At 39.7% G+C, this 13,836-nt stretch overlaps 2 protein-coding genes across 2 annotated transcripts in view; both read left to right on the forward strand.

Moving 5' to 3' along the window:
* The first annotated feature begins 2,981 nt into the window (after window positions 1–2,981).
* On the forward strand, window positions 2,982–4,469 carry LOC116723291 (transcription factor HES-2-like). Its single transcript, XM_032568088.1, is given in 5 exon segments — window positions 2,982–3,184; window positions 3,270–3,365; window positions 3,480–3,567; window positions 3,666–3,918; window positions 3,920–4,469. Coding segments are annotated over 5 exon segments (591 nt in total). The 5' UTR covers window positions 2,982–3,094; the 3' UTR covers window positions 3,984–4,469.
* Window positions 4,470–5,162: 693 nt separating this feature from the next.
* The window catches only part of acot7 (acyl-CoA thioesterase 7), a 64,631-nt gene continuing 55,957 nt past the window's right edge, over window positions 5,163–13,836 (forward strand). Inside the window, 4 exon segments of the mRNA XM_032571457.1 lie at window positions 5,163–5,488; window positions 9,985–10,102; window positions 11,188–11,238; window positions 11,240–11,345. Coding sequence (XP_032427348.1) covers window positions 5,442–5,488; window positions 9,985–10,102; window positions 11,188–11,238; window positions 11,240–11,345 — 322 coding nt within the window. The 5' untranslated portion in view covers window positions 5,163–5,441.

The following is a 13,836-nucleotide window of genomic DNA, read 5'->3' on the forward strand; positions in this document are numbered from 1 at the left end:
ATATTATTCTTCCAAAATTCTCGATCATTATTGTCCACTAGTTCAGTTAGTGTAAAAAAAAATCCATTACATGCAGTTTTTATTCTCTTGCACCTGTCCATATGAACATCTATTCTATGTTTCTGAAGGAGTTGATGTCGTGTTTATGACGGTAAAAAGAACACCAAAAAAAAAAAAAAACAACCTAAAACTGCGCCTTGTTGTTAAATGGGAAGAAAAGCACTGAATCTGTATGGCGTCTCTCTCCCATCACGCTGCGGTAAAAGTCACTTGCTCTGGAGCTTGTGTTTCTTAATTCCCATGATGTGTCGCTCCACGGTCAGACAAAGGCTCAATGTTATCCTGACCGCACAGATGGGTTCCTGACGCTGAATTTGCCTGAAAAGACAAAAGAAGAGGGCTCTCATCGTAAGAAGAAAACGGAGAGGTGCTGACCCTCCCACCCCCTCCCGTCTTTGCCCCCGGTCCCTCTGTTGCTGCGGGGTTGGTGTTGGGGGTGTTGGGGTGGGACGCGTGCAGCAAGTGTGCCGCTCGTTTCCAGGAAAGGGCTTGGCTTTGTTACTTCACCACAAAATCCATCCATCCATCCGTTTTCTTACACCCTTGTCCCTATAGTGGCGTCGGGAGCTGAGGGTGCCTATCTCCGTTGCGGGCGAGAGGCGGGGTTCACCCTGGACAGGTCGCCAGCCTGGTGCAGGGCAACACAGAGACATACAAGACAAACAACCATGCACACACACACGCCCACACACACCCACTCTTAATTTTGCTCTTTAAGTGTTGTTTGTCTTGTATTTGAATAGTTTTCTACCATAGATTTTCAAAGCTAACTTCGGTAAATGCTGTTATTTCTATTTCTGCTAAATGTTATCCTTCCACTTAACTTTGCATTAATATGCTTGGACACAGCGCTCTGTGAACATTTATCTTCTTCAATTTTTTTTGCATCTTACACTTGTGTAGACCAAACCACAGTGCTAACAATTCTGTATTGTCGATATACGTATGTTTTTTAAATCGTACTCTTATCGTCTATTGAATTTGTGTAAGCTATGATCGTCAACATGATCTTCACTATTCAACGTTTGAAATGTGTTTGTAATAAACTGGGTCATTGAAATGAATAAACGTTTGATGTTATTCTAATATACTAAGATGCACCTGTAAGAAAGAGTCAAATAATTGTAAAATATAGATATTCAAAAGAAATTAATCGAGGTTAGTTTTATGTTGTGTCGTGTAAATCCTATTAATTTGAAGATAAAATGCTTGGCCCACATTGCAATGACTGATCGTTGCTTACGTAACACGATATATATATATATTGTCACCTTTAGTGTCCACATAAAACTGAAAATGTTCAGAACCGTTGAACACGCTTTAACGATAGCTTGGACGCTGAAAAACATCCAAGACTGGCATCTAAGGAAGAGTAACATGGAGGCGGGGGAGTGGGAGAATGGCGTGTCATGATTGGACCGGAATAGAACGGACCTATGAGATGCGTGCAGACGGAATACCCAAGCCAAAACTGCGTGGAGATCATGTGTCTTGAATTTGAAGTTTGGGCTGGGGGTGGGTCGCCGTGGGTGAGGGGGTGGGGGAAGGTGCACGCGCGTGTCCCACTGCCTCGGGTGAGAATCGGTGGGACCGAGAGCCACGACGCAGGAGATGAATGGGGGAGGAGAGATGGTGGTGGTAAGATGGAGGTACAGGGTGAGGGTGGGGTCGGGGATTGGTAACAGACAGCCATCTGGTCCCCGTGGCGCGTGCTGCGCGCGTGGTTCCCCTGAGTGCAGAGGCATTTGATGGGCTGTTGTGTCGCTTCAGTTTTTATTCAAAACCAGAAACACTGGTGCACACTTCAGATGTTCGTTTGCAGAGAATTGAAAGAGACACGTCGCGTACTCAACGAATACTTCGTGTCAAACTCGACTTAAACTTTCGCAAAATTCAAGTTCTGGAAAAAAAAAAGAGGAAAAAATCAAAATGGTGTGAATTTTATTTTAAGCAAAAGCTGTGGTAAACGAACATCCCCAACCCCGCTTTATCCCCAAGATTTTTCGGCCCCCACTTTCTGCTTGAAGCGGTAGCTGGAGTCGGACACTCCCTACAGGTAGTGACCCCCCCCAGACCCCCCAGACCCCCAGACAAAAACTGCATAAAAACGTCATATGGATTTGCTAAGCTATTGTTGTCAAAGTATAGGAGCAGATGTTATATAAAAGTAGCGTGGCTTGGGTGTGTGATCGGAGAAGGAGTGTGTGTTTGAGGGGATAATTTTATAAACACACACAAACCTGACCCCTATGTGAGTGATGCACGTACTGCATCCTGCTATGGTCTGGATTTTCATTCAAAATACATGGAACAATTTAAACTTTGACCAGAGAAGATCAGAAAAGGGAACATTTAGGGTTAAACGTAATTATAATCAAATTACACCAGGACATGCAGCGATTCAAAAGTCTTATCTGTGAGTTATAGAAATGTTGTTTGGAAATACGTATACACAAATTAAAACATTTTATTTCAAGTTGCTTATTGTTTATGTCAAAACTTCGAGAAGCACCAAAGCTGTGTTTTGTTTATATTCTTAGCGTGCGCAATTACGCACTAATATTAGAGTTTATGTTCAAAGAATGAATCGTAAAATAATTCAACCACTAAACATAAAAGAAAAGGTGGTGTTGATGTCTGTTTGGGAGTTTTGAAAATTTGTTTCTGGTAGGATAAATAATCCACCCTATGATTTGCAATGTTGTGCGTCTTTACGCACTGATTTCTCCAGCTTTCTGACGCAGCTTTTGTTTGGTTTATGTCTGCGGATCAAGTAGCAGACACGCAATTTATTTTGACATGTTTTAAAAAATTGTGAACAGATGGTTATCTTATTAAATTCAGTGCTTTTGTGTTGTTTTTTGTCGCATACGGGCCTGTCCGGATCGTTTGAGTCGGCTTGGGGGCGTACCCGTGACGCACGGAAGCCGACGCCTCAGACTTGGATAAATACCGAACCGTCAGTCCGTTAGAGACACAATCCTCCCCGATCTAGCTCTTGAACGCTTCTGTGGTTCAAAGACGACACTGCGAAATGTCTCCAAACACGATCTATGACGCTCTCCAGTCTTTTTCTCCAAGGCTGACTGTGGCCAAAAGGAAAGAGGCTCTGGAGTTGAGAAAGGTAAGCTAAATGACTGGATTTTCTTGGATCAGCTCCAAATTTTAGCCATATGAATGTAAACTCAAACTCTCTGTGTTCTCTTCAGACTATGAAACCACTAATGGAAAAACGAAGGCGCGCCCGCATCAACGACAGCCTGAACCACTTGAAGAATCTCATTCTTCCCCTCACAGGCAGAGACGTAAGCCTCTCCATTCTAATGTTATCATACGTGAAGTTAAAATGTGGCTCCAAAAACTCAAGATAAGTTTGAGCTCTGCGTGTTTAACATTCGCTTTTGTGTTTTTCTTAACAGAAAACCCGCTACTCCAAGCTGGAGAAAGCCGACATCCTGGAAATGACCGTGAAGTTCCTCAGTGACATTCCCGCTGTTAACGTCAAAAGTGAGTAAGAATTCTGCGCCTTTAAATCATTTTAATCAGTACTTAAGCCCTGGGCTCCATTTGTGAACACCAAAACTCACGTTTATTTGTCTCTTCAGGCCCAGCAGACAGCTACAGAGAAGGTTTCAAAGCCTGCCTCCAGCGCGTCCCCGCTCTACTCCCCAAAACCAACCTGGACGAAGAGGCGCGCCAGCGAGTCGAGGACTTCGTCCAGAAGTCTATGTCTGCGAACAGCGCGCCGACCTGCCTGAAATGCTGCGCCCATAACGCCAGGGCTTTCCCTCTGCTCCATCAAAAACTCCTGACTCTGAAAACGTGCGTCAGCGCCAGTCTGGAGAGCCAGCCAGCGTCAGGCAGCCGGCCGAGCGCAGTCAGGCCCGCAGCCAGTCCGCGTTGCTGTGTGGAGACCCTGGTAGAGCTCCGCAGTTCAAGATCCCTCATCTTTAAAGACGAGGAGTCTTTAATCCTGCTATTATGATGTGTTACTGTTAAGTTGAATTACTTGTAAATACGTATTGTTCCTTAGAACTTATTGTTGAAGTGATTTGATTAAGTATTATATACTTGAGTTTTGCGCGCAGGTCCGTTGTCTTGTGTAAGTTGACAATGTTAGACAGTCGTATTCTTCTTAAATCCGCATGTATGTATACGTTCAATATTTAGTCCTCTCGCTGGACTGAATGATGAAGGGCTATTGAAACAGCCCTGTAAGACCCAAGGGGTCATTATGTGTACGGATTTGCACGAAAGACTTCAGAGTTCTGAGTCCAGTGCAAATGAACTTTGTAGACATTAAATGTCTCTGTAAGAGTATCTTTTTTGGGGGACGTGCTGTACTTGTGCTGTTTGCAGCACCTATTGTGTATATGATGTAAATAAATAACACTACGATGTCGTGGTTACGTCTTGAGTTGTTTTGTTTTTCTCTTTGTGCACACTTAGTGGAGATTCGCTTGCTGCATTAAAAAACAATGAATTAATGAAAAAATAAAATCAATATAAAGTATTAAAAAAAAAAATAAAATAAAAGCTAAAATTGAAGGGAAACTGGATTTAAGAGCTAAGAAAAATAAATAAATAAATAAAAAGACACCATAAAAAGGATTTTAAAAATCCTATGTTCTGGTTTGTAAGCAGGTGTAATTTTAATATATTGTGCTTTTCACCACCATTTCCTTATTTTTAAAGCTTATTTAAACAGTTTTTTATAATTTGGAGTTCGCTTTCATTTTTTCAAACTACTGCATATTGAGGGAAATGTATTTCATCTGTTGAATTTTAGTTGTGTAAAGCACATCGACTGATTTCTTTGCCTGTTAAAAAGAGACTCTATAAATAAAGATTGATTAATGTAACATTGCATGTTGGTGCCAAATAAGCATAGAATGTGAATCAACATGGGCATTTTATTGAATAAATAATTAATCACACTGTGTTATGAACACGTCTGCTGTGGGACAAATGTTTAGTCCAAACGCGCCACCTATAGACATAATAAAATGTAACACTGGTGAGGGCGATGTTTGAGCGGTCTCTGCTGCCCCCCCTCTGGTGAGTTAAAGTACTGACATAGTTTCAGTTTCTACTGCACAACGACATCTTATTTCACCGGCATTAGGTCGGAATATAAACGCCAGTCAAGTTCCCTTTACTTTATAAAGTGTAAACCAAGCATATGGACTTTGTTAAAAATATTTGAATAATCTGGTCAATATTTTTGGCGGTTTCCGTTACTTTCCCCTTCGAAACGGTCCTGAAAGAGACACGGTGACCACAGCAGCCCTGGAACGCCGCCGTGGGAGGGGAGAGTCTGCCTGATTTCTCTCCGCATCACGCAGGAACACGACAACCGGCAGTCCAGGGGAGACTAAACCATGTCGTCGCCGGGGATGGACGAAGCATCCTCCCTCCAGTTATGCAGGTACGACGTCCATGGTTCATTTCCTAATGCGGGATTGAAGGTAAGGCTAGCTTGGTAATGTTGAGCACAGCCCTTTTTTTTTTTTGCTCGCGCCGCCGTGTGACCGTTTGTTCACCCGGATGATAACCCGGATAATCCGCCGCTTGGGTCTCATCCTAACACAAGATGTCCACTTCGTCCATGAAAACACTGCCTTTTTTTTTTTAAAGTCAGCGCTCCACAATGTGTATTCTGCTTCGGTTTATTATAACCCTGCGACTGGTGTCTTAAGGATCTTAGCTGTGTGATGACCGTTGCTCGGCCGTTAAAGCGCTTCCTCCTGGGCAGGAAGCGCTTTAGCGGCCAGAGGCAGCTCGCTGTAGCCTAACAGCAAAAATAAGGTGCATTTTTAAAAACAAGAGATCGATATCTCCTCTCCCGTGATTCCTGAAAAATCTTTGGTCTTATGTTTTTAAAGATATTGTCCAGAAGAACGACATAGAAAGAAACAGTTATTCAGCAGACTGCACTGTAATGAATGCTAATCTAATAGCCGGTGTATTAAAAAAAATCCTTCTATGAATAAACTCACCATGTAGCTATTCTCTTTCGCCTGCAGAGGGCGCTACATAACTAAAATATTGTGTCTCTTATATCTGAGGTCGTCGCATCCCAGTCTAGCATCAAGCTAACCAATAGCATACAGTTTCATTGTTTAACCTACTAATGCCATTGGGTTTTTACATTGTGACGGTAGATTGAATCTTCGTTATTACGGCAATTGAATCAAAATAAGTATTTCAACATGTTTGTCAGGTAAAAACACAAATGTCAATGTATTCTACTGGGATTTTAAGAGAGAAATTAAGACTAAGATTTATGGTGTCTGAAGGCTTTTCCTCAGCAGGGATTTGGAAACTGGTTGGAGTTGATGAGGGGATGGATCAATCTAAACAATCCTGTATGAAAACCTTTTTGAGAGCAGCAAAACAATTGGCACAGAGACAGAGGTATGCAAATTCAAGTGTAAGAGTGGCTCTGTCAAAGTTCAGAGTTCTGTCTAGTTTAGAATTTGTGGCAAGTTGTGCTTGGGCTGTTTTACAAAGAAGAATGTGCAAAGATTGGAGAGATGAACCCAGCATGCTAGAGGTGCAAAGCTGATTGGAAGATTATGCCACACATAATCTTCCTAATCCCTATGCAATACGTTGTATTGGTCTATGACATAAACTGTAAAAGAGGTATGAATATTTTTGCAAGGCACTGTATACTGGCCGTTTTATGAAACACCTTTCTCAGAAAATAAACTTAAGAGTACTGATTAGGATACATGATTGTGTCCAGTTTAACAAGTTTAAAGCAGTCAGAACTTGAAACATTTCAGCTTTTAAGCCTGCAGAAGCTTTGAAATGATTCATGTATCGAACATTTAGACGATCAAAGAATCAGTAAAGTTACGTGTGTATAGAATGGCCAAAGCTGATCTTTTGCGCTTCTTTGAATCTTTCTTTCTACCATGCTGCACTCTACAATGTCGTAGAGCACTGCATGCGTGTTTATTTTAGAAAGCAAGAACATTTCACATGCAGGTGTGGATGCAAATAAGCAAAAGTAGTTGGCTTGTTTGGTTACAGGGAAAAGGAGAATAGCCTAAAAGGAAATGTTTTGTTGTCAAAATACTAGAGACATTTATGGGTTGTTTTTTTCCTCCTGATACTGATGATAACTCTGCCTTCTTCACTCAATAACTGCATTGTTTTGTTTTTTTTAAATAATCCAGTAATGAAGCAGCTAATTTGTTTGTAAAATCAAAAGTTTCATTCTAAGAAAGGCAAAAGACAAATTGCTTCAGCCTTATTTCAGTGCTCTAGTTTCAAATCTAATTGAAAAAAGCTTTTCATATGAGAGTAGAATGACTGCTACAACATAGTAAAAGGCGTAAAAACAAACAAAAATACGCAAAGCATAACTCTAAGAGATAAGGTTTTGTTTTTGCTGTGAATTTTATTAACCACATTTCAACAGGAAATTACAAAAATAATCGTAAGGCAGATCTCCAAGAACTTTAGGTCTAACAATTCATAAAAAGCACTAAGAAGTGGGTACAACGTAGTAAAAAACTACAGTGTGCTGAGTTACACAAGCATTAGCTTGAGGGTGTTTTTTTGTTTTAAAACAAAATCTTGAAAATCTAGGCTCCTTTTTACTATTTACTATCAGCTACTGTAGTTACAAAACAAATTGTGACCAACGTTGCGTAATTTTTTTCATGTCACTGTGTGATGTCATCGTTTGACACATTTCCTGTTCTTCCTGTCCTGACGACGTCAGATTTTATTTGTCTGTTGATGAGCGTGTGCCAAGATCGCGTTCGTCTGGTCTCTTGACATTTTTTAAAGCCTGCGTGTGGTTTACCCTGCATGACATCAGTTGTAAGAACGTTGTCAAAACCTGAGATCACAGTAGCAGGGAGGCTTCCAGAGAGAACAGAGTCAAACAAGGTGTGAAGATGGATTGTACAGGGGCAGCAGATGAAGTGGACAAAACAGTAGCAGCGATGGAAAAACGGAAGCCTAGTCAAAGTCAACCAGGCTGCATGGACGACTGTAAAGATGTGGGAGCTGGATGTGAGCTGGTAAAGAAATTCCAACTCAGCAGGTACTTTATTGCACTGAGAAATACAGTATAAACTTTTTTTTTTGTTGTATTCATTTTTTTTAAAAACTCGCTTAGCCTATTCATAAAAAGAACAATTTAAAACATTAACTATTCACTGATCTTAAGTTTCAAACTAGTTTTTAATTCATATCTAAACCTGTTACAGCATCCACACCACCACTGATACCACATACTACTACTGTTAAAAGTTAATCAGACTCATCAGGTTTCACAACACTAGATTTTATTGCCATTTTATTATCTCATACTTATAGTGTGCATTACTGTGAAAGTCACTAGGCTTCGTTCTGAATCATACATTTCCAGTGCTGAAAACTAGTTTTCCCCACCCAACTGAAAAATGTTTGACAGGTAGTCTTCTGCACTCATATGAGAAGCTGAGTGAACGGAGTGTTTTATGGGAACTAAACCACATCACAGTAAAAGATTAAGAGTGGTGTTATGGGGTGGATTTCCTTTCATTATGAATGGCTTTCTGCTGCCGTTGAGCATTACTTACTGTCTGATTCACAAGATTAGTCGGGCTTGTTAGACCCGTTCTTTAACTTTGACAAATGTAAAAGAGAGGAGAACAGGTTTTCATAGAACTGCAGAGGATACTTTCTCCATCTTTACTGTTTTCTAGCAATGAAACCCACCAAGGATCCAACAATCTGTTGCAGTAACCTTTATCAGTCTCAGTTGTGACTAATCACTTACGGCCTGGCACAGTGCCAGTATCACAAAGAGAAACTGGCACTGTGCCTTTTGACTTGATCCATGCTAATTAAATAGAATCAAGAATTAGAATTATCACTGTATGATAACTTGGAAGTAACATATCACAGCCTAATGACAAGGAATTTGGACTAAAATGTAATACAACAGTGTATAGCATGCCATAATTGGATGCTTTTTTTTTTTAAAGGAGAAAAAATAAATATCTAATGTTGAAAAAACAACACTAAATATCAGCTGTTAAAGAAGGTTGCAATCTTATTATCTAATACTTGAGCAAAAAACACACACACAAAAAACCACGACAACAAAACCCCAAAACAAATGGTTATTAAATGTAGTCATAGTTTGTGAATGCTTATTGCAAAAATCAAAAATGCTTGCCTTGTTCTTTGTAGAGTAACACTGTCATAACAAAGTGATTGCTAACTTCTTAATCAAGCTGTTCCACTGAAGGTCACTCTGAGGTTGACTTTTTAACAGACTTTAAAGCGTGTGCCCCTTTACTTTCCATAACAACACTGTTTGTGTTTTTCACCATGAAACAGCCAAATGTGTCTTTGCTGTAAATGAGGGAAAACTGTATTAATTTTCTTTCAGCCAGTTGACTGGAAGTGTGCAGAAACTAGTAGGGGAGGGGGCACGATGTATTACTCTGTGCTCCATAAAACTGGAAACAAATGGGGTCATTCTGGCCCTTTTTACGGCACCTCATTAAAAATACCCATTGCTAGCATGACGGAAGTTTTTTGCATTTCTGAAACCATAATTGTATAAAAGTTTGGTATACCTTGAAACTGGTAACTGATGTCTCAAGACAGCATCATAACAGTGTGACTGACTTTATTAAATAAAGACAGCATTGTCCATCAAAATGGACAGGCCACATTAACAAAACAGAAAACTGCGTTTGTATAACCTTTAGCTATTTAGATTTTATGTGTTGCGTGGATGCGTGTGTGCGTGTTGATTTTGAGTCTTTCTTCTTTTTTTTTGTTTTACCTACCTTTAACTATAATGCCAACAATTGTAGTGGGGTTCTTTATCTTACCCCAGAATTATTTATTAATGCAGACATATTACCACCAGATTCAGACACGTAGTCTGTTGCTTTGCTGCAGGGTTATGCTGCCAGATGACGCCAATATTATGGGTAACGTTCACGGCGGCATCATCCTCAAGATGATCGAAGAAGCTGGAAGCATCGTCGGCACGAGACACTGCAACACACAGAATGGAGTAAGTACTGACCATATTTAGTCCTCATTATTTTTATTCCAGTAGTACAGTATTAAATCCAGATCTGGAATAAGTTCCTGCTTCCATATAATTGATAGAAAACAAAAAAATTAGGAAGTCCTCTCAGCCCTGAATCCCCATAGTGCGTCACGCCAAGTTCAAGCATGAGACTATTAGCAGCATGACGCTGCATTCTGTTGCACAGACTGTAAATGCCTTTATCATTTGTTCCGATCTCCCATTTTGAAGGTACGTTGAACACAACATCTTTGCTCATTTCCTGTCTGCTACAAAATGTTAAAACAAAACATTTTTTACAATTTATTTGAGATATCCGCTTTATTTCAGATTGCATTAAGTGATCCATATTGTGGAATTTCACTGTCATGGTTGTACTTTTCACCTGGCGAACTTTAGCCCATGTTTGCCCTAATTATCATCTCATCTTCAGTGACGTTCATATTAGATTTTGATGACTAAGTTCATGTTTAAATGTTTCAAAGATTAACAGTGACACAAATACATTTTCAAAAAATCTCGGTACACAGCTTTAATCTTTGATCAGAGAGAACAAAAATAGCTGAACTTCAAATGTTAAAGGCTATGTTTATATGAGCATAGGTAGCTGATTAAACTAAAAAAATGAGCAAAATTAGAAATGCATGAAACTACTTAATTTGACAACGTTTTCAATTGTTTTCTGAGCCAATGAAGGTAAAACAGCTGGTGAATCACCATAGCTGCAGACTGAAACTGGAATTCCAAAGTTTTTATGTTAATGTTACTGCAAGCTCATTTACAACTAGACATTTATTCTGTTTCGAACAGAAGGTGAGTTGGTGGTCATTTATGTTGAATTTTGGATGATAACAAAGCCCTCTGACTGCCAAGACAATCTTGGGACATAGAAATCATTATTATTAGTTGGACATGGTGCTTTGCTAAAGCATACTGGGATGATACAAGATGCCTTACAGCGTTATTACTGTAAGTTGATTATTGTTTAACTGCATCATGAGGAAAAATGACTTGTCTTTTATTCTTCTGTCTGTAACTATGCTAACCTTTCATTTCCTTTTCTGTAGGACCGATGTTTAGCAGCTCTGGTTCGGGTGGAGAAGACGGAGTTTCTGTCGCCCTGTGTTCATCGGCGAGGTGGTCCACGTTTCCGCCGAGATCACTTACACATCCAAGCACTCGCTGGAGGTTCAGGTCAAAGTCATCGCTGAAAACATCTTGACAGGTGACTCGACTTAACACCGACATTCAGTAAAAAGGACATGACCATGCATGCCAGTCAAGTAAAGGTCAGAGACACCTAATGCAAACCGCCCCATAAATCCCATGCTGCTGTACACTTTAACAGAAATGATTGATTTTACGTTCACTGACGCTTCATATCTTTGTGGTACTATAACGGTCTTGCAGGGGATAAAAACAACATGAAACTGTCAAGCACTAAAGGATTTAAAAACAGAAATACAGCATGCTCACACAAAGGCCCTCCGTCTGAAGTGAGATACAGATCAGGATAAAAGCTGGTGAACAATGGCAGTTTGAGCCTTTCACAGCTCAGGAGGACCTGTATTTTATTTGATCAGCATTGTAAAACTTTTTGACCGTGAATTTCATTCTAGGAGAGATGGGAGGATAGATGAACTTTTCATGATAAAAACCTTTTATTAAATTTTCTATAGCTGCTCTGCTTTTCATGGTTTTGTAGGTTGGAGTTTATCTCCGCAAGACAGGAAGTAGGGGGACAGATTGAACCAGATTGTTAGCCAGAAATGTGAAAACGTGCACTCCCTGAAAAACGCGTTAAAAAAATGTAGTTAAACGGCACCATTGGTGGCAATTTTGGATGAACTAACTTGAGATTTATTGACAAAATCTTTAGACTTCATTTCTTTCCCTGCAAACATGCACAGCATCTTGGAAGACCAGCAAAGGCATAATCCTGTACGGACCAAACAGAGTTGCACACAGTGAGCCAGAGTTACTCAATAGTGTTTGGGCAGTGCATGAAAATGTTCCTTTTTCTTTCTGAATAGTTTGTTTGTCAATGTTCAGAATTTTTAGCAATGAAATAATGTGGACGGTACAGAGCCCCTAAGGGACACTGAAGAAAAAAAATAATAAACAAACGTTCTGGTGTGCATCAGATAATATCTCATGTGCACCAGAAAGTTTATTTTTTTATTTTTTCCTTCAATGTCCCATTAGGGGCTCTGTAAGTGCATACAGCACAGTTTTGCCAATGTTTGATCAATAATACCCATTAAAAAGAAAGAAAAAAAATAAGCAAATAGAGGAAAAAAAACTCTGTTGCACTTCTACCCTAAACCCACATGAGTTTTATAAATGGCCTCAGAGCTCTGTACAACATGTTCAGCCTTACGGTTTTAAACGTTCATAAATATTTTGTAGAATTTGGATCTCATTTTCATCTGAGCAATGTTTATATTTACCTTAATTACGCTTCGCACAATATCATATCCTCGTTATTTAAAGCGCTGATTTATCCCTTGTGTTTCTACTGAGAAGGTTGAGAGTCTCACAGTTTAAGAAATTCAAATAGTATATTTTCTTAAATGTTTTTTTTTTTACATAGCATTGTTGAGATCCTTAATGTGGGGGATTTTATTTGTCATCTATTCATTCACCATCAGTAGTTAAAAAAATACCATGTTTGTTCAGTAGAGGGCAGCAAATCATACTTATTGTGTTAGTAACGTTTCTAGATATGCTAAAAATTGCCTTAAAATAACTTGAACTGTTTTAACAAGATGCTGCCTTCTTTGCACTACAGATTATTATTATAGGCTACATAAAACAAAATTTGCTTCTGCAAGCAGGCTTGTATGAAGCTGCAGGAAAATTAATATTGACCTGCGTTTTATATATGAATCTTTAAATACCATCTGCACAAAAAAAATGCAAGGCTGAGCAGCAACAGCCTGTATTTATATAAAGGTATGTTTTTCCTGCATTTATGCATGAGACAAATGTTTATTATTCAGCTAATTAAGGCAGTTTTTGAACACATGGTTGAACTTTGACGAAAAAGTTGCAAATACTGCTGACTTTGCAGATTAGTTTCAAATTATATGTAGTGGCTGGTGGTGCTTAAAGAGGGTAAGAAAAAGATGCAGAGCGCAAAAGGTAGAGAGATCTTTTTCATGCGGGTTAAAAATCTCAAAGAAATTTTTAATCCGCAACTTTAAACGGCCCCTTTGTGCGCAAACATTTTTCTGTTTAATTTCGAGAGGGAGAATGAAAAAAAGCAAACAGAGGGAAGCAGAAAGGCAGATGGATGTAGGAAACTGGCAGAGGGAATTTGAGCAGAAGAAGAAATACTTTGTAAGTAGGGAATTATGGTATGATAGACGAGAAAAAAGGACTTGAGAGAAACAAAAGAAGTATCCCCTAGACGGCAGTTGCCGTAGCAACTGGCTCATAGTGGTTGGTTGGCTCGTTGCTGGGCCGAGCGCTCATTGATGGAGGTGGAGGCAGAGATATGAGGTGACAGGTGGAGAGTGGTGGGCATACAGGCAGGCATCTGCAGGGGCAGTCCACTGTGGCCTTGACAGAAAGGACCCCTGAATGGCAAAAAAAAAAGAGCTCATGGAGTAAATTCATTCAAGACATGCACTGAGGTTCAGAACACATTCAGCCATAAAATATTGAGAACATTTAATGTCAGAGAAAGTACCCTAAAAATACCAGGATGTCCT

This window comes from Xiphophorus hellerii, chromosome 1 (assembly GCF_003331165.1).
Source record: "Xiphophorus hellerii strain 12219 chromosome 1, Xiphophorus_hellerii-4.1, whole genome shotgun sequence".
Lineage (NCBI taxonomy): Eukaryota > Metazoa > Chordata > Actinopteri > Cyprinodontiformes > Poeciliidae > Xiphophorus > Xiphophorus hellerii.